The sequence below is a fragment of the Rutilus rutilus genome (assembly GCF_951802725.1).
Source record: "Rutilus rutilus genome assembly, chromosome: 7".
Taxonomy (NCBI): domain Eukaryota; kingdom Metazoa; phylum Chordata; class Actinopteri; order Cypriniformes; family Leuciscidae; genus Rutilus; species Rutilus rutilus.
In genome coordinates, this window is record NC_140221.1 from 21,405,802 (window position 1) to 21,426,902 (window position 21,101).

Sequence of the window (21,101 nt, forward strand, 5' to 3'; positions counted from 1 at the left end):
ATTATATCATGAACGAATGTTTCCCAGCAAAAATATGCACAGCGAACGGAAATTATTCGGAATAGCACATATACTATTCTTTGTTTATTAAAAAAAAATAAAAAAAGAATAATATATATATATATAATGTATAAATGTATGCGGGGTTTTTTTTTCTTCTTTTTTTTTTGCAGAATGTGCATACGACAGGGAACAATCAAAGACTCTACCATTGAGACTAGCACAAAGTTTGAATTTGAAAAGAAATAAAAAAGAAAGGGAAAAAAGAAAAAGAGGAGAATGTATGCTGTTACCGCTTGTCACAAGTTAGTGTGTTCCTATCCTATCCCCCTATTCCACAAGTTTTCATTGGATGTTCAAAGGGGAGGGGAGCAAAGCTTTCAGCGTTAACCGTTTGCTGTCAGAGGACATTGCGTGCTGAGTTCGTCCTTAGACCTGTCAGTTAGAGGATGAATCATGATTCTGCACTATGCTAGACCGGTGGTTTCACTCATTCGGAGCAGGAGTGTAAATGTTGCCATTTCCAGGCTATATCATGCGGATAAAGTTGCAACAGTGGGCTCGCAGCCCGACTCACAGTCTACGGTTTTTCAGGTAGGCCACGTATGAAGCCTTGGACTCAAGTTACTGCAGCCAGCCGGCAGTGGGGATTCATCTGCTGCGGCAGTTGTGCATGTCCTTGTGCACTTATTTAAAGAGACAATGACATTGTTCGTATAATACACACATAGAATAGACGAGTAAACTTTTATTTGCACCTTGCACTAACCGGTCAGATTTGTTACTATATACTATACTTTATAACTAGCCTATATGTTTCTGCTTTTGATACATATATGATATACAGTATGCTAAAATATTGTTATTTTGTCACCACTGACTGTGAACTGTCTGATGATGATGAGTCTGGTGACATTAAACCATACTATATTAAACCATACTTAAGATTTCAGTCACGTTCTGATTATTTATATTATAAACTTTGAATATGGTAATTTACTAACTAGAAATATTTCACATTGTAGGAAAATTATGAGCGAATGCAAGCACTGGTGAAGGAGTTGAAGGACAGAGCAGAGAGGATCAAACTTGGTGAGCAAGTTGAAAGTATTTACTGTGATACCACTAAACACAGCATATGAAGCCATTACATAGGGGTAGTTTATGGCAGCTTTAGCACATTTCCTTGCACCAATGTTTACAAAACATTGCCGTTTTCAAAGGTGGAGGAGAAAAAGCGAGAAACCTACACACATCCAGAGGAAAGCTCCTGCCTCGGGAACGCATCGACAGACTGTTGGATCCTGGGTAAAAACAAACTCACTGTTATAAAAAAAACAACTAAAATGTCATCATTACAATGTTGTCCATTCAGACTGTTTTCATGCTGAACTTGTTTTTTTTGTTTGTCTGAATGCAGATCTCCCTTTCTTGAGTTTTCCCAGTTTGCTGGTTATCAGTTATATGGTAAGGAGGAAGTTCCTGCAGGAGGCATAATCACTGGTATCGGTCGAGTCTCAGGGTGAGGAACATACAATTAAATCAACAGCCCCTTTCACACATTAAAGCCAGTCAGTCAGTTAGCATTAAATTACCAGATTTACTTTTCTGGCGAATGCACAAATGTGCTGTTCACACAAACGACTTTGTTCCATCTTTTTACCAATAGATACCATTTACACATCAGTACCAAAGTACCGGTAAACTGTGATGTCAATCATCGGAATTTACCTTTAACTGCAGTGTTCTCTTCATCTGCCTGGATGAGAAGCGCTTTAGTTTCACTTTCTACTTCTGAGTGACATGCATAGGGGGATGATCACATAGAATGCGTTTTTGCTCTTAAAAACACATGATGTATAATACTGTCGTTATTAACAGTTACTAGGCTATAGTGCACTATAGTACAGTGGTTCTCAATTCCAGTCCTCGTGACCCACTGCTCTGCACATTTTGTATGTCTCTCTTATCTGACACACTCAGTTCAGTTCATTGAGTTTCTCCTAATGAGCTGATGATCTGGTTCAGGTGTGTTAAATAAGGGAGACATACAAAATGTGCAGAGCAGTGGGTCACGAGGACTGGAATTGAGAACCATTGCTATAGTATATGCAGCGCAGCGGTCTGACGTCCGTCTAGCGCATGTTTACATAGATGTGCTCATACCGGTAATCCTATTCTTTGTTCAAACACACCATCATACTGGGAATTTACTGGTAATGTTACAGCTTCTCATAGCAGAAAATTGCTAGAACAGATTTATTTGTGTTTTTGAAAAGGTCCTGTTCACACACATGATCTCTAAATGGTAATTTACCAGTAAAGACTGCATGTGGGAAAGGGGCTAGTATGCATGCATTGATAATGCTGTGCAAGAGTTAATGGTTTATACATCCTGCCTGTGTACAGGGTGGAGTGTATTATAGTTGCGAATGATGCTACTGTCAAAGGTGGAACCTATTATCCGGTTACTGTGAAGAAGCACCTGCGTGCCCAAGAGATTGCACAGCAAAACCATCTACCATGCATATACCTGGGTGAGTTCTTTCAGAGGTTTCAAATTCAGTACAGAACAACATTTTTCTATGCTTTCATTTGTTATGTTAGGTGTTGAGATGCACTCTGATCTGTTTTTCTATAGTGGATTCTGGAGGAGCCAATTTACCCAGACAGGCCGATGTGTTCCCAGACAGAGATCACTTTGGACGCATCTTCTTCAACCAGGCCCGCCTTTCCTCGGAGGGAACTGCACAGGTCTTTTTTTTAATGTGAAATTTCTATTTACATATTAGCCTGTGGTAGTCAACCCTCAGTAACTGTTGTTTTTATTGAAGAACATACAGGATCAGAATCTTGGATCTTCTGGAATCAGTAGTTTCATTTAATATATCAACACTCTCAGTTTCTGTTAAAGAGTCATGAAACTATGGAATGCCAAAGCTGACTTTATTATAAATAAATAAATACATAAATAAATATACGAAGAAATGTAAAAAAGCAAAAATACATAAATAAATATACAAAGAAATGTAAAAAAGTACAAATAAATGAGTATTTATACTTTTATTTCCTTATTTACGTATAATTGTATTTTTTCACACATTTTTTATTTCATTTATACATTTATTTCCACTTTTATTTTTTTCCACATTTATGTATATATATGTTTTTATTAGTGCTGTCAATCGATTAAAAACTTTAACTAGATTAATCACAAATTTTTTCTGTGATTAATCGCAATTAATCGCAATAAAAAAAGAAATGTTTTTGTACGTTTTTAATATATTTTATAATGTAATAATTTCACAGTTAATCAAATTAATGTAGAAACAACATAAAGACAGTATATTTTAAATACTTGTTTAATGGCATCTTTTTATGAATGAAGGCCAGTATTACTGATATTAATACAGCTACTGATTTTTTTTCTTTTTCACATTTATTAGGCTTCAAAAATATAACAGTTTTTAATTTAAGTGAACTTAAAACAATGCTAACATAAACCCATAATAAATGTCATATTTATTCGTGCCCTTCCTGTCTTACCAGTTAGGAAATATACAGAAATTTAATAAAGTTATCAAAGTTATATGCAGTCTGCACTGCATAAACTATAAATTAAATAGTTAATCCTTATTAAAGCTACAAAAGTTATTTAGTCAACAGCAGTGAGTCATTTTCTCTGTTCCCTTTGTTCTTTAACTTTACTGACAGGAAGCTTTATTGGCTGCTGTCCCTTTAAGAGCAGACACACACACACACACACACACACGCGGATCTCACCGTTTATATACTGTCTATGGATCTCACACGCGCCTCATTCTCTCGCAACTCTTTGTTCATTTTAGACATTATATAAATCATTTAAGACTGCTCTTATGAGGATAATCGACAAAACGGACATTTTGGGATTGTTATTGTTATTGTTAGTTCAAGCGCGAAAGAGAACTGGATTCTGGCGCCCTGTCTATGTGTGTGTGTGTGTGTGTCACATAAGGACATTCACAGACAGCGCATTATTTTGTCTTGCCGCGCTTGAAATGTTTAAAAGCATTTAAATGAATAAGAGCGTGATCATAAAATGTAAAGCTAGCCAACGGATGGCAGAAAAGACGGATGCTGCGTTAATTGCGTTAAATATTTTAACACGTTAAACCAGACAAAAATTAATCGCATGCGTTAACGCGTTAACGTTGACAGCACTAGTTTTTATGTCTACATTTATTTATTTCCACATTTATTTCCACATTTATTTATTTCTACATTTATTTATTTCTACATTTCTTTGTCCGTATGCTAATGAGGGGGGCATGTTTTACCTCAGACATCAGCAATGGAGCTCAGAGTGGCAGTGCTGAAGCTTTGAGGCCACAGTGACACCTTGTGGTGTGACCAAACGAAACGCAAGAGGTGTGCAGACAATATCACATTTTAAGTCGTGTAATATCACCCTAACTATGTAGGCTAGGCTATATAGGGTTAACATACATAGCACACATGAACAGAAACTGCACTTCAACGGGTCTGATAGCAGACACTTGGACATGGAAGCGCATGAAAGTAGCCACTATTAATAACAATGTAAATGCGGTGGATAGGTCTGATAAGAGCTTGCGTTTGGCTTGCGTTTATTGTCGATGAGACTCGCACAACAGCGCAGAACGCGGAGAGAAATAATAATTTATTAAATAAATAAATGTAGAAATAAATCAATGTGAAAATAAACAAATGTAGACATAAAAACATATATACATAAATAAATAAAAGTGGAAATAAATAAATGTATAAATAAAAAAATGTGTGAAAAAATACAATTATACGTAAATAAGGAAATAAAAGTATAAATACTCATTTATTTGTACTTTTTTACATTTCTTTGTATATTTCTTTGTTTATAATAAAGTCAGCTTTGGCATTCCATTGAAACCCCCTGTTTCAGCAGCAGTCAGTTCTCACCAGTCACCACTGTTTTAAAAAAAATTCTATAAAAGTGAGTGTGGTTACGCTGCGGAGTGGAAGGGAAAGAGGGGAGACTTCCAACACAGCAACGGCTTCAGATTCAGACAGTTTTATTTCGCTCTCATTAAAAGCATCACAGCTTCCCACAAATGCACGCTGCAAAGTACCATTACATGCAACAAAATATACATATGGTTTTGTAAGCCCACAGTAAATTACACCAATATATACATATTCTGTGACAGTTAAAATTGAATGCACAGCCATTCGCATGTGTTATCTGTATTGAAAGAAAAAAAAAATATATATATATATATATATATATATATATATATATATTACAGCATTTTTATAAGCCATTTGATCGGTTAAAGGGCCGTAAAGTCGGGTTACACTCAATAGTGTGGATGAATCGCGTTTTTTCGAAGATTCAGGATCTATTGAAGAGAACTTACCAGAAACTCTTGCAAAGCGAAAACAAACACTTGTTTTTGATCCATTAATGCATCTCTCACTTACTCTATGCGATCATCTCACTGTTAGAAAACTAATTTAAACCCAGAAGCTGAAAATAGCTAGCCTGACTACGTCAGACTTCTTACTTCCGCTCAATTTCATTTCGCTTCTGTACTCAGTCTGAGACAGCGTAATAGCTTTCCGTTTTCCTCCGGCCTGAAAACAGCCAGCCAATCAACGAACAGAGGGCGAGCTGAGAGCCGTGACGTAGACACTGATTGTACCGTGGATGCGTAGATTTACTTCACATAATCTGCAAAAGTCGTTCACAGCCATGTTCACTCCGGTATTTCGCTCGATGGTTTTGTTTTCGCATCATACTACATGTGTTTACAGTGGAAGTTAGATGCGGCTGAGCATGCGCATAACACACGCCATAACCAAACGTTATGTGATTGGCTTACGGGAACCAATGATTTTAAACTTCAGACAAGCGCCTCCCCGCGAGAAAGAAAACGCTTTTCAATTATGCCATGCCAGACTCTGTCTACGAAGCAAAGCGAAGTAGCAGAGTTTGGTATTACCAGGCTAGAAAATAGCGCAAAAAGGTTTAAAAAATAACTAGTTTTCTCCTATAATGAAAATTAACGGATGGTAGCATTGGCTTCTATGATGTTCAACACGCATAACTTTTTAAAAACAGCGTTGTCATAAATGCAAAAAAAAAGTTTCCTTTTGCTTAATTGTGTATATATAAGAATGTGACGCTTTTGAAACAAAAAGGCTGAGAACCATTGATACTTATAAGCCATTTGTGTTTATATAACCATAAGCGAATATAAAATGTCGTTTGGTAATTGACACGTCATATGGCAGTTTGCTGCTTTCATACGTCTATCTCAATGGGAGCTGATGCATCGTGATACATCAATTTTACCTGTTATCTTTCAGATTGCTGTTGTGATGGGCTCCTGTACTGCAGGCGGAGCCTATGTGCCTGCGATGGCAGATGAGAGCATCATAGTGCGCAAACAAGGGACCATTTTTCTGGGTGGACCACCACTGGTATGTGTTAATGTCCCCAGGAGTGCAATATGACTGGCTGCTCATGTTTCGCAATGGTAAAAGTCCATCTGTGTATTTAACAGGTAAAAGCTGCTACTGGTGAAGAGGTGTCTGCTGAAGACCTGGGAGGTGCAGACCTTCACTGCAGGTTAGAGAAACACTTGTATTTTCACATAAACACTTGTTTTGAGCTTGATTGGCCTTATGGGTCTTTCAACATTTGTGTCTCTTCAGAAAGTCAGGTGTAACTGATCATTATGCCCTGGATGATAATCATGCCCTTCATCTTGCTCGAAAAGCCATACGGAGCTTGAACTACAAGAAGAATCTTGATGTGAGGACACAGCTGCACTCCTGATAGATGTTCAATCTGTCTGATTTTTTTTTTTATAACTTGATGCTGATCGTCTTGAACTTGCCCCACTGTTCATAAGGTTACTGTGGAACCTCCTGAGGCTCCTCTGTTTCCTGCCGATGAGCTGTATGGTATTGTGGGGGACAACCTCAAACGCAACTTTGATATTCGAGAGGTATTGGTCACTTTATCACTGGAATTCAAGCCTATTCAAATGTTGCCTCAATAGATAGAACTTAATGGCAATTATGAATTTTAGGTTATCGCTCGTATTGTTGATGGCAGTAAATTTGATGAATTCAAGGCATTCTACGGAGACACACTCATCACAGGTGGATGTTTTTTTTTTTTTCATTAATCATTAATCGTTATTTTTGAATTTCGGCATTGATTTCTTACTTCCTTTGTACTGGATTTCTTCATTTGCTTTTTAGGTTTCGCACGGATATTTGGCTACCCTGTGGGAATTATTGGCAATAACGGTGTGCTGTTCTCAGAATCTGCAAAGAAGGTGTGCATCTCCTGATCATTGTTCTGACTTTTCATGCATAAAGTTCATGAGAATAATGTCTTTTGCACTATCTGTGCACGATCACTTCCGCATTTAACCTCAGTGGCCAACGCAACTTCTGGTGCAGCGTGGAAACTGAGAAAAAAAATCTATAGTTAAATACTTCACATAAAATTGAAAATTCATAATTTACTCAGCCTCTTGAATCATGCATGTTTTTTTTTGTGGAAGCCCAAGTAGCAGCATCTTTCAGGTTGCTCTATTTTCCATACAATGAAAGTGGATAGACTATATATTTTGAAATGATTACTAGAAATTTCTGGAAACATGTTTTCAGAATCTTTTTTTGTTGTTGTTTAATAGGCAACTCATTTCATTGAGCTTTGCTGTCAGAGAAACATTCCACTCCTCTTTCTTCAAAATATTACAGGTCAGTAGTATGCATACTTCATCTGAATGTATACATTTAATGTTACACACTGATGACATGTTTTCTGCATTCATAAAGCATGCGCGCCTCAGGCTCTCACCCTAATGCTGGTTGCCATTTTATCACGTCATCAAAAAAAAATTTTTTTTGGCTGAATAATTTTGGTTGCCGAACATTTGGTGCATCCCTAAAACATATATGTATGCCTAGTGAAATTGCTACTGCCATACACTCATGATGTTCTCTGTTACTCTTTTTATCAGGCTTCATGGTTGGCAGAGAGTATGAAGCTGGAGGTATTGCTAAAGATGGAGCTAAAATGGTGACCGCTGTAGCCTGTGCCAATGTGCCTAAGATTACCGTCATCATCGGAGGATCGTATGGTGCGGGAAACTATGGCATGTGTGGCAGAGCCTATAGGTAAGCGTTATTAATAGCGAACGTTATTTCCTAGACTTGCACCTGCTCAAAGGTACAGCACTAAAAACATGCTCAAGGCATCCAGTTGACGTCAGAACGTAGGGCTGGGCAACGGTATCGGTATTTATCGACGGTACACCATTGTCGGTAACGATTAAAAAAAATTCCGATATAGCGCTCTATTTTCATTAAAATGAGCACATCGCCTGAAGATCATAGCAGCCTGAAGTTCACATATCGTGTCTAAAAACGCATGGAAAGCGCGGCTATGCCGCTGTCTCCTTCTTTCCAAAGCGCTCCCATGGCATCTGTCGTTTCTATGCAACCATGAACTGCGCTCTCCACATCATGTTGACTGAAGGTGCGTTCCATTCGACCGTAAGTGGACTGCGAAGTTAAAAATGGTGCGACCACCACAATGTTGCCCAACATCAAATGTCAAACGGAATTAAACTGCGCTACTCATTATGTTGTGCTTCACGGACCGTTTATCAGTTTGGACCAATGTCCGTGCAGCTAATCCAGCTACTAGCTAACGGTATGCTAAAGTTAGCTGCTGACTAGCGTCACGTGTAGCGAAGCGATGTTTCTGTTATTCTAACGTCCATTTTCAGAGCATCCAAGAGAAGCACAGGCATAACAGTAGCACCGAAATGAAGCACAGAAATCCGCGTTGATATTCGGTCCGGTAGAACGGTCGTTAAGGCACCAGTGCCGTATTAGCACCGGGTCTGTGTGTAGCTACTCAACCCTAGCAACGACAACGCTAGCAAAGCAAAGCCAGTCCTTCACTTGCCTATAGTGCGTTGGTCTCTTTTTTTTTTATTACTTATTTCTTATTTCATAATTTAATCCTTACAGTTTTCTCCAAGGAACTTAGCTCCTTCCTTAAGCACTGTATGAGGTCTGCTCACTCTGCTGGAAATTGACTCTAGGGGCAGCGTGCGTCGAATACGTGTTCGACAACAACAACGCTAGGCTGCCCACAGATGCGCCTGCCTAATAATCAGCTTGATATACTTGGATATTGGCTGATGCCGATTATGTTAAAAAATGCAAAAAATCGTCCAACCGATTAATCGGTCGACCTCTAGCCATAAATTAAAGGAGTCATAATGTTGTGTTACCTTGGATACCCAATGCTCTATTATAGTCTTTCAGGCACTTCTAAAAAAGAAAAGTGGAAAAAAAATCAACACAGAGCCCCTCAGACCCTTATTTCTAAAGGCATTATTGTCTCGCGAGATCTGATGCGATGTTTTGGCTGTCGTGGACGGTCATTATAATAATGCAAATGAGGGGCGCGTTGATTGGTCGTAGAAAAAATACACCATTTCCAGATACATTCTTACAGAAGCCCCACTAACTGAAAGCTATTTTCAAACTGCATGTTTTGCATGAGTTTGGCTAATAATGTTTAGTGGTATATTGTTTTCATACTTGCATTTAAACAGTTTTAGCCACTGAGCATGGACTCCTGTACCGTCACTACTGTAGCTGCTAGTGTAAAACAAAGTGGAAAGATGTGGCTAGCATTCGTAGAGTCCATTCCCCGTGTTTACCTCGAAGGTAACGTTACATACAATAGCCGCATTAGCAGTTAGCTGCTATTTGTTAACCACAGTAGAGCAATAAAAACACAGTCTTACCTTTTCAATTTCTGGCAAGTCCCTGATGGTTGGGATGGCACCTTTTCCCAAACGGAGCTTCGAGGCCAAGTTCGCCTGATATTGCCCCAAATTTGTAAAAGATTCCGGTGTAAAATGTTTAGCACACACACCTAACGATACGCCACTTGAAAGAGTTGTTGGGACAGCGTCATTAAAAATGAATTTCATCCACTGTTCCCTGATAGTTTCGTCCGTTTTTGGTAGATAAAACACATTTGCATGTTGTTTGTGGCAGTCACCCACAGAGCATCTCAGGTGTGCACTCGATTTCTCCATCTTTCTCGAGTCAACTAAACTGAATCTGAGGGGGAGAGGGGCGGGCTTCCCGCGGCATAGGTTTGCGGTGTCCATATTTGGTATATCCTCCCCCGTCTTGACGTCAAGAAGGGGAAGAAATCAAAATCTCGTTTTTTCGTGCGCGTGCACGTGGCCTATTTTACAAACCCCGAGGTAAACAAACGCTTCACTTTTAAATATCGGCTTCCCGGCCAGTGTACAATCATTATGCAATCATAACATACATTGATTCTCGTGGAAAAGTGAAATTTCTACATTATGACTCCACACGCTTAAAGTCCACAGATCAGCAACATTCACCATGGATTTAATGTCGTAACACTAACTGTAACCATGGAAGTTTGGCAGGAATAGTAAAATGCTTTCAAGTACGTCACACATCTTTTTCCAGCACTTCAAAACTCAAATATTATTAAATCATATGTTATTTATTTTTTTATGTGATGACCAAAACATTATTTGTTCATCCTTCAAAGATTACCCCATTAATAAAACTAAAAGTTTCAAGATGTAGAAAAACTCACACTTATTTATAATATAATAATTTCTCTTTTAATAAATAATACATTTTAAAAAATCAAGGAAATTTCTCTGCCATTTTTCTCTTTGCTGTATTGAAAACGTACCGAACCGTGACACCACTGTTGTATCGAACTGAACCATGAATTTTGTGAACCGTTACACCCCTACTTATTACAGATATTGATCTACCTCAAAGTTTGCCTCGATTGTTCTGTTTACACTTTTACATTGCTCACATTTTGTAACATTTTATGTAAGTTCAAGAGTTTCTTTAACACTTACTTTTTTATCTTAATATAAGACATAAAGAAGATATTTTTATTTACATATTATTTAGTTTTTGAATGCTAAAACTAATAATTTGTTGTTTGCCTTAATAACGTGGATAAAAAAAGAAAAGAAAAACTGGTTTAAATTCAAACTTTTCTAAAAAAAGGTTATAAAAAATGTCAATAATTATCGATACCAAACGATATGAACCCTAGTTGATCCTATGTGCACCTTGCAGCCCCAGGTTCCTGTACTTGTGGCCTAATTCACGCATCTCTGTGATGGGAGGAGAGCAGGCAGCCACTGTGCTGGCAACCATAACTAAGGATCAAAAAGCCAGGGAAGGAAAAGAGGTACGAATCAAACACAGGAAATTTACTTAATTTCATCTTTTATCAATCTTAATACATCTAGGGCTTGTTTTCTTTCTCTTACAGCTTATTTTTTCTGAGAGTTTAAAAAAAAGTTTGTTTCTGAGAAAAGCATATAGATTATGTATCTCAAGTAAATAATCTGTTTATTTTCCAGTTTACCCCAGAGCAGGAAGCTGCAATGAAAGAGCCAATTATCAAACGCTTTGAGGAGGAGGGAAACCCATATTATTCCAGTGCCAGGTAACTAGATAGACATGTAGATATGTATGTTTGAATTGCCAGGGATGCAAACTTGCAAAATGCGTTTTTAATCCAAAATAGGTCATTTGTGTGATTCGTATGGATCCGATGTAGTCACAATGTAAATGAGATTCATTGTGCAGTATGTAGTAGGGCTGCACAATGAAACCACATGCAATTTGGCAAAGGTTGGATTATTTTATGTGCAGCTTGTCAGTGCAGAACGGCTGATCAGTAGTAAATGCTGCTCGAACGAAGGGAAAAAGAAAGTTCCCTTCATCTAAATGGCATGAGACTTTATGACTTTTCCTACACTCACTATACTTTATTTGATAAATCCAAAAGCAAAGCATGGGAAAATAGGCCTATGAGGGAGTGGAAATGGGTTTATGAGCTAAGGAGTGAGCCTCTGCAGCCATCTACTGGTTATAATAGTCATTTTATGTCATTTTCATTTTAAAAGTGTGTTTGTTTTCCACCAGGTGACAGAAATAGTTAAAGCATGGCAGGTTTTCCATGTTATTTCCATGTGTAGATCTCCTTTAAAGTGAAAATATAATGTGTCAATATAATTTTATGCCCCAGAGGGTTAAAGGGGGTGCGTTACAATGGAAATTGGCTTGGGGTTGGACGGGGCGTCACATCTTTGTCACCTTTGATTTTTGCCTTAACTGTGTGATGCACTACCGTTAAAAAGTTGATGTTTTTGAAAGAAGTCTCTTTTGCTCACCAATATTTTATATTTCATACATAAAGTTCACAGATATTTTTATTTATTTTTTTGGTCACCTTTAAGCAGTTTAATGCATCATTGTTGAATAAAAGTATCTATTTCTTTTTTTTTAAACTAAAACAAAAAAAATCTTAACTGGTCCCAAAATTGTTGCCAGACAACAAGGGCATATTCTTTTTTTTTTCTACTACTCCCTGTGCCATGTCTATTCTTAACTTTTGTTGCACTTCCTCTAACTATCCAGATTGTGGGATGATGGAATCATTGACCCCGCCGACACTCGCCTTGTCCTGGGCTTGAGTCTGAGTGCTGCTCTCAACGCCCCCACACAGAAAACTCGCTTTGGTGTCTTCAGAATGTAAATCTGGTTTTGTAAAGATTAGACATTTAGATTTAAATCAGTTTCCACTGTCTTCTGGGCAGTACACACTAACTTTATAAACTTGTTTTGTCTTTGTATGTTTGACAACATTAAAATCTGTAAAGCCAAACATTGAGTGTTGTCTCGTATTCTCAAAGATTTTCTAGTTGTTTTATACTCTTGATATGTAGGACAGCACATCACATAATATTGGCTGGTGTAAGAACAGAAAAGTAAGCGCATGTTTTGTATGTTTTTTTTTTTTTTTTTTTTATGCATTAGTGTGTCTGTATTTGTTCCGTTTTTTTTTTTAACAATAATCTGGTTTTACAATTACATGGTTCTACATCTCTTTTATGGGCCATTTACACTGCATAGTTTTTAACTAAAAACTTAACTTTTTGTGCATTGTGGCCATTCATTTACACAACAACGGCATTTTAGGGGCCTGAAACCGCAAACTTTTAAAATCAGGTTTCAAAGTGCACGTGTTTGAAAAAAATAGCGTTACTGTCTGTGAAAACAGTGACGTGTAGTTTTTCTTTACAAAGTGACCTCGCCATCTACTGGCCTGATACAGCGTTTTTAGTTTTTGCAGCTCCGTGAACGGGGATCATTTTGACAACATTGTAGACTACGCGAAAAATGTACAGGAAAAACTTTTCCGTTTTTAGTACATGATTGTCGTGTAAACATAACTTAAGTATACTGTTAATAGTTTAAAGTCAAAGGTATTGTGTAGGTTACATCACTGCTATTTAACAAAACTATTACAAAATCAATCATATTTTTTTTTTATTCAGTTTACTTAAATTCAGCGTTCTCTCTGGAAATCACCATACAGCACTGTGTGAACATCAGTTTCAGTGTAATTTTAGTATTATTTATATACTAATAAAGTTTTTATTCATATTTTGATTACATTTTTAGTTTAGGTTTTAGTAAATCTTATGTGCTTTTCTCATTTTGTTAAAATATTTCTACATACATAGCTTTATATTTATTACATTTTTTGTTTTAGTAATTTTAGTACTTAAAAAAGCAACATTTCTATTTTTGTATGCAATATATTTTATTTCAATGAACAAAAACGAGTTTTAATAGTTTAACAACATTGTAGGAGACATATTAAACAACAGAAATTATGAAAAGGTTTATTTGTTGAAAAAATATATAGTGATACAGTTTAATTCATTTTAAAACAAGCATTTAAGTTACTTCATGTGAGTTTACAAAAGGACATAACAGATGGAGATCATCTCATGATTGTACACTAACTTTGTGTACAGAGACAAAATGGTCATATCCAGACAATATGAGGAACCGCAAATGTGTTGTGTTTGATACATTAACCTGGAGAGAAAAGAAAGAAAAAAATCGTGAGATCTTGGTTTTGAGTGTCTATCTGGAGATTCAAATCTTTGAGACGTAACTCACAGAAATATCATTAGCCTGTAGGCTGCTCTCTGTTTGCTCAAACTCTGAAACAAACAATATTCGCGTGAACGAAACTCAAAAGATTCGAGGAAGGGAAATAAATAACGTTTTCAGACCTAACGTTACCTGTGTCTGCAACCGCTTCAAATTTATCAGCATCCTCTGAAGTGCCCTTTTCTATTCTCAGCCTTTTAACTGAAATGAAATATAAATGTGAAGACATTACAATGTGTTATTATTACCATATTAGAGACAGATAGCGTTGCATATGAATGCGTGCGTTTATAAGGTGTATTTACTGTTGTAGCTGTGAATGGAAACAGTGGAAATGTTCATGTTATCTGGAAAGCGGATGACAAACTCTTGCGGAAACATGCCAGTTGAAATCCAGAACGTCTCTGTTTTTCTATAGAAATAAATCAAATGCATCAGTTACATCAAAAGTTATTGTTTTAAGTGTTGTGGTAACATTAGCTCACTTAAGTTAGCTGTTTTTACTTCCAGCAATACAGACCCGTCGATAATGTTCTCCGGTGGATGATTCTCATCGCTTGATATAGCCAGCACAACCTGGGCTCCGTATGAACTTAAAGCAGCATCCAGCATTATGAACTTAAGATATTATTATTTACAGGTAACGTTAAGTTAAAGATATATGTCAGAGGCAGGATTTTCACGTTGAGGCAATGCGAGTTGCCAAGCAACATGTAACGTTAAGCCCGATGTGCCTCTGACTGACTCATTTCCGCGAATCGGTTCATGCGAACAGTTTGTTTTAAAGAACCGGTTCAAAAGCAAATTCAGCTGTTATATTTTTTCATGACGTATTTTAGTGTTCAACTAAACTGTCTGTGACAGTAGCAATATGCATCATGTATCCCAGTTCGTTTTAGCCGTGATTCGGATCATAAGCAAAGTAATTTAGAAACGTATTTAACTTATACTGTAAACAGTTTTGTTTTTGTTTTGCACAGAACCCACCAGCCAAATCCGCGGTTCACTCCAGATGGCTGCTCGGTTCATTATCGAACGTCGTTCACGAATTGGACATCTCTAGTGTCGCGTGATTTGAGCGTCATCAGCTGCTGGCATACATCAGTGGCGCACGTTGCACTTGGGAAATATTTTGCTATACGGTTTTATATTTAAAATACTCATGGCAAATGGTGCGGAAGATGTCATATTTTGTCGTGGGACGGGCAATGTGAGTATTGAACCATTTTAAAAGAGAAATTACGATGTAAGATTTAGCTAGACTCGCATGTATTTTAGATTCGTATTAAAATACTCGATTCTTTTGCTCGTTAGTTAGCATTTTGTTGGCTGCACATTTAGTCCAATAGTTCTAGTTTGCGGTTTTTGCGTTCTTTGACTTTGTGGTTTTGGTCTTACAATCAGTTGGAATAACAACGTCCAACAAAGATGTAACGTTAGCATAAAGCATGCAGAGGAGTTCAGTGGTTCATGATCTCTTTTTTTTCCCAGAGTGATGATTCTGACATCTGGGATGATACAGCTTTGATTAAAGCATATGATAAAGCGGTTGCGTCGTTCAAGGTAATGACGCTTCAAAGAGGTGCGACTTTGCAGCTGATACAGTGCCGTTTACTTTGCTTCTTCAGTAACCCTGCTGTTGTTTTGCTCCCGTTCCTCCTCAACTCACCAGAATGCATTGAAAGGAGAGGACAGTGTGACACCTCACAAAAAAGATAACCCTGGAAAGAAGCGGAAAAACAACAAAAAGAGCAAAAGCAGAAAAAGATGTAACGCAGCACCTGATAAAGAGGTAATCTCGAACAGCGTCAGTACTTGAGTTGATTTGGAGTTCCAAATAATACAGGTGAACTGAAATGTGTTACACAGTGGCAGGTTGGGGACTCCTGTTATTCTTTCTGGACTGAAGATGGGAACTTGTACACTGCTACCATTTCCTCAATCGATCAGGAGAAGGGCACCTGTGTGGTCGTCTATACTGATTATGGTAATGAGGAGGAGCAGAACCTCAGTGACCTTCTGACAGAGGCATCAGATTTGGATGAAGACACTCAGAAAACTGCAGATGGATGTGGAGTATGACACTGCTATCAGTTAGACACTGTAGTCGTTTAAGAGATTAACGATGCAGGTGTTTAATCTTCTGTTCACTTGCCTAAATGCAGGTCAAGGAGGCTGAGTCTTCGACAGAGGAGAGTGATCGATCTTTTACCCCACAGCAGTCCGGTCATGGGAAGCACAAATCTAAAGGCAGATCTCCCATGGGACCTCCATCGTGGATTCCTGGTTTCCCACCTGGACCCCCACCTGGACCTCACTTCCAAAAGGTGAATGTTAAAAATAGGTCTGTCATGATTGATTAGTAAAGTCACATTTATTTATATAGCGCTTTGTACAAAACAGATTGTTTCATAGCAGCTTTACAGTGATAAACAGGAAAATAATTATTCAAAAATGCAAACAGAATCCAGTTTGGCTGTGGAGCAGCTCTAAGAAGACAATAGTAAAAAGTTATTATTCAGTTGAAATCAGATGAGTGTTGATTCAGTTTGGTTAAATAACTGTGGAAAGTTAATCAATTATGGAAGGGATTCAATTAATCTATAAAGCAGCTCCGGATAAAAAGTGATGTCATCATCCAGCTCAGTTCAGCTCTGATTCAATAGTGTCAGTGCATTGTGCAGTGCAGAAATGGAGAAATAAAAACGTTGGGATAAACCAGGCTCAGTCGGGGGGCCAGTTCTCCTCTGGAATTACAAGTCATGCTGTGTGTGGATTAATCAATCATTTGATCTAATTGCAATTATTTGAGATAGCTGCAATAATTGTGCTGTTAAATTTCAATCACATTTTGCCAACCAAATAAGTTACATTTAAGAACTTAAAGAAATGCCAATGTGTGATATTGTGTCTAGTTCTGGTGTGGTAGGGAGAAGCAGCCAATCATAATCTGGCAGAGTAAAAAATAAATCATATTTAAAAAAAAACCCACTTACAACGATGGTGCATTATTGCATTCTATTGCAAGATTGCATTATATTGTATTATCATATAAATAATTATTGTATAAATATTATTTTCACAGAATAAAGTAAATCATATGGGCCTATTTTATTATCATATTTTATACAATTCCAAATGAAAAAAGATGTAATGTATTAGGCTTAAACTGAATTATTCTCAATTATTTGTATGGCAGTTAATCATCAGTGCAAAATTCATGATAGTGACAGGCCTAATTAAACATCTGTGACTGCCATCTTTCCTTGTTATAATATAATACCTTGTTATATTCAGCATTGCAAAGGGATTCTCAGCTTGCCAGATAAGTAGCTTTTTCACACAAAAGATTAAAGATCCTTCACACCAAGAACAATAACTAAAAATAACTATATTAGCATCCACACCAACACACGGTGACATTCTGTTTAATAGAAGTATGCACTGCAGTTGTCGTCTGCCACTTTAAATACTCAAGCTCTTTAAAGTCAGGTTGATTCTGATTGGCTGTCAATGTTTTTGTCATTCATCAGCTGGAAAAAACATTGTTCTGAAACTAAAGTGATCCCAACGATATCATTCCTCTGTGTTGTTATCGTTCCAGTGTGGACTTCCGGCTCATATAGAATTATAATGATTATTAAACCGTTATAGTTCTAGTTATCATCACAATTATCGTCCTTGGTTTGAATGGGCCTTAAGACTCAGTTCTCTCTGTAGACGGATGGCAGACGATCAGAAGGTCCTGGACATTTCTTCCCTGGATGGCCTCCCATGATTCCACCCGGTCCCCCGGTAAGAAGCAGCTGGAGACCTTTCAAATCTGTTAACTTTTTTTTTCATGAAAAGTGATCTAGTAAAAAAAATGACAGCTTTTGATGGGGCAAATTAACTTTTTATTTAACTTTTTTAATTTTTATTGTTGGTCCAGATGATCCCACCGCCTCCACCAATGAGTCCAGACTCTCTAGAGGATGACGAGGCTTTGGGCAGTATGCTTATTTCCTGGTACATGAGCGGCTATCACACTGGATACTATTTGGTACAGTTATTCTTCTTGCTGTTCACAAACATCTTTTTGTGCACATGGTTGTCTTTTATTATCAGAAAAATCTCTCTCAAATGTTTTCATCTCTTACACAGGGTTTAAAGCAAGGTCGAGAGACAGCAGCATCTAAGAAGTCACATCGGAAATGAAGAGACAGCGGTTAGTTTTTCAGCCCTATAATTTCACAGATTGTTGCTAAAATTTTACCTTTTACAAATTACTTTAATTTTAGACTTATGGTGGAATTGGGTTGGGTAAATATACTACAGTGTATAAATAAACAACCCAATATGTTAACATTAAGACAGTGTTTCTGTATTTTATGAATTTTACTGAATTATTACTTTTTTCACCATATAGAGCGACATATGAACCTGATGCTGCAGCAGATTTGATTCACTTTTCATTTTTTGTATTCTTTGTAAATAAATAAATGAATTAAAAGTAATTGTGTTCTTTTCCAAAGTCTGTTTGGTAAAATTATATTTAATTCAGATTTCATTAAAGGGATAGTTCACCCAAAAAGGAAAATTCTGTCATTTACTCACTTTCATGTTGTTCCAAACCTGTATGATTTTTGTTTTCTTCTGTTGATGCACAAAAGAAGATATTTTCATTTTGCAGTGATGTTAAAGTGAACCATCCCTTCAACATATTTTTGCTGAATGTCACTGATGTGGCTGATGCCACCTCCAATATGTAAAATCATTTCATTACATAATTCTCAAATTCAAGGACATAAGTTGTCTTTATTATTTCAACCAGCCCATTTAAATTGTAATTGTAAATGTGACAACTTGTAATGTTTAATGTGGTTGTTCTCAACCCTGGGGCTTTAGATGACTTAAAATGAAACGAAAACAAGTATTATATTAAATGCAACTAAAAATCAAGCTATTTATTATTTTAATGTTAAAAAAGGAACCAGGGTTCCCACTGTATATATGAAGTTGCATAATTTTAAAAGTGTGATTTCTAAACTTGGTAAAGTCATGTATTTTAATAAAATCATAAACCTCCATAAGACACTCAAGACTCACACATTTTACTATAAAGAGAAAATTCCCCAAATTGCTCTTGTCAGAATTCACTGTTCATTAAACTTATTTTACTGGCTGGTAATACTTCTACCCCTTTGAGGTACTTGTTTTATTTGGTTTATACTTTAGAAAAGGTTTTAACCAAGTAAATCCAAATTTAGTTTTAAGGTTTTGAGAAAAAATTCAACCTGGGTCTCACCATGGATATAGCCACAGAAGCTGGCATGGCATTGAAAGGGAATGAAAGAAAACAGTTTTTGACACTTGAATATACAACATTGGGGGTCCATGGAGTTGTCTAATGTAAGTTGACATCTCTCTTGTTTAACAAAGCCTTCCTTTTTATCAAATATCTGCAATGGACCTTAATTTGTGGTGGTTTATTTTCTGTGAAATCCATTCTAGAAGACTGATGTCCTCATCATCTGGCTGTATAGGCCTCAGGTTGCATCGGATCCAAAGCTGGAGCTGGTGCCATCTCTGTTAACCTTGGTATTAGAATTCCAAGACACAAACAGGAAAGCAAATGCAAAAAGATTAGCGTAGCCGCTGTTCATATTATTTTCAAGATTATCTTGGGAATTTGTGGCAATTCCGGCAGACTAACGTATGTGAATTATTGAATTTGGTCTTTATCCTCTCTCTCTCTCACTCTCACTCTCTCTCTCCTGGCAGTCGGTACAGAGTAGTTTTAGTAATAGGCATATCATAACATTTACTGATGATTCTGTAGCCTATTGAGTGAGGAGAATTCCATGCATGGTCCTGTGGTTGATTATTAAATTGTCTGGTGTCAGAATGCTTTTTTTAAACTTAAAGTTCTGAAAACTAAGGAGATGATATTGACTTTAGCTCGAGGAGGACATATATTCAAGATAAGCAAAGTATTAATGGAGTGGGTATTCAGAGTGTTGAACAAGTATTTGGGTACTGTCTTAGATAACAAATTGACCTTTTCTCGAAATACTGATGCTTTGTGTAAGAGGGGGCAGCAAAGATTGTATTGTCTGTGGAAACTAAGGTAATTTAATGTGGATAAAACATTGATGTGAATGTTCTACAGATCCTATATTGAGTCGCTGTTATCCTTTTCATTGCTGTGCTGGTTTAATTCTCTGAATGTGAAAAATAAGAATTGTATTGAGAGGATTGTAAATCAGGGAAATAAAATAACGGGGAGGAAGCAGATGACTATGGCCCAGCTATATCATAGACAGGTTTTGGGTAAAGCCCATAGCATATTGTTATATGATTCCCACCCTATGTATTATGAGTACCTCCACCTTTCTGGCAGTCGGTACAGAATTAAAAATTAATTTATCCCCTCAGCTGTAAAGTTTTTAAACCTAAGGTAAGTTCTTTTTTAGGATGAAAAGTGTGTAGTTTGTAGTTTGTGTGTGTGTGTGTGTGTGTGACTTTGTCTTATGTGTATGCTTGTATGCTGCAACCAAATTGTCTTTGGGAAATGAATAAAGATGAACTGAAATGAACTGAATGATGGAGACAAGGCAGCGGCTTAGGAAACCAGAGGCTTGACAGTGTGATGTAGAGAAAAGTCAATTCTACAAAAAAAATGACAGGATCTAAAAACAAAAGAATCAAAACTCCAAACTTGCAGGAAGCTAGAGACAAAAATAAGAACTAAAAATCTAGAGAGAAACAAAAAGGCTTGAGAGAACTGGAGCAAAGACTGGAACTTGTCTTTAAGGAAAAAAACGAGGACTAGACAAGGACTAAACAAGGGGGCGTGGTAACGGGAAACAAGGAGGGAACAACAAAGAAAGACAAAGCCATGTGCTGACACATAACACAAACATAGAGACATGAAACAAAGACAATGCAGACAAGGCTGCCAGGGCAGAAACCTGACAGCAATGGTATTTTCCAAATGTAATAAAAGAAATGTGTTTGGCCAGATC

The 21,101-nt window shown here is 37.1% G+C and overlaps 3 protein-coding genes across 4 annotated transcripts; 2 read left to right on the plus strand and 1 right to left on the minus strand.

Annotated features, from left to right (window-relative positions):
- Positions 1 to 354: 354 nt before the first annotated feature.
- On the plus strand, positions 355 to 12,793 carry mccc2 (methylcrotonyl-CoA carboxylase subunit 2). The gene is made up of 17 exons (XM_084413509.1): positions 355 to 594; positions 1,026 to 1,092; positions 1,224 to 1,308; positions 1,421 to 1,522; positions 2,410 to 2,537; positions 2,642 to 2,754; positions 6,367 to 6,480; positions 6,564 to 6,628; positions 6,715 to 6,814; positions 6,915 to 7,010; positions 7,095 to 7,167; positions 7,270 to 7,346; positions 7,710 to 7,776; positions 8,040 to 8,196; positions 11,194 to 11,308; positions 11,484 to 11,569; positions 12,547 to 12,793. Exons 1-17 carry the CDS (start codon positions 457 to 459, stop codon positions 12,662 to 12,664), a joined length of 1,701 nt encoding a protein of 566 aa, XP_084269635.1. The 5' UTR covers positions 355 to 456; the 3' UTR covers positions 12,665 to 12,793.
- A 928-nt stretch (positions 12,794 to 13,721) lies between these two features.
- Positions 13,722 to 15,161, minus strand: hspb11 (heat shock protein, alpha-crystallin-related, b11). 2 transcript variants are annotated; one of them, XM_084413904.1, is made up of 5 exons: positions 14,615 to 15,161; positions 14,400 to 14,506; positions 14,227 to 14,295; positions 14,101 to 14,144; positions 13,722 to 14,016 (listed from the first exon to the last, which is right to left on the minus strand). In XM_084413904.1, exons 1-5 carry the CDS (start codon positions 14,704 to 14,706, stop codon positions 13,924 to 13,926), a joined length of 405 nt encoding a protein of 134 aa, XP_084270030.1. In that variant the 5' UTR covers positions 14,707 to 15,161; the 3' UTR covers positions 13,722 to 13,923. The 2 variants fall into 2 exon arrangements, with proteins under 2 accessions (XP_084270030.1, XP_084270031.1); XM_084413905.1 differs by having other exon boundaries at positions 13,795 to 14,016; positions 14,599 to 14,778.
- On the plus strand, positions 15,135 to 18,876 carry smn1 (survival of motor neuron 1, telomeric). Its single transcript, XM_084413903.1, has 9 exons — positions 15,135 to 15,304; positions 15,586 to 15,657; positions 15,767 to 15,886; positions 15,964 to 16,170; positions 16,260 to 16,421; positions 17,815 to 17,889; positions 18,026 to 18,136; positions 18,238 to 18,301; positions 18,503 to 18,876. The coding sequence occupies exons 1-8, from the start codon at positions 15,257 to 15,259 to the stop codon at positions 18,289 to 18,291; spliced, it is 849 nt and encodes a 282-aa protein (XP_084270029.1). The 5' UTR covers positions 15,135 to 15,256; the 3' UTR covers positions 18,292 to 18,301; positions 18,503 to 18,876.
- The last annotated feature ends 2,225 nt before the right edge of the window (positions 18,877 to 21,101 follow it).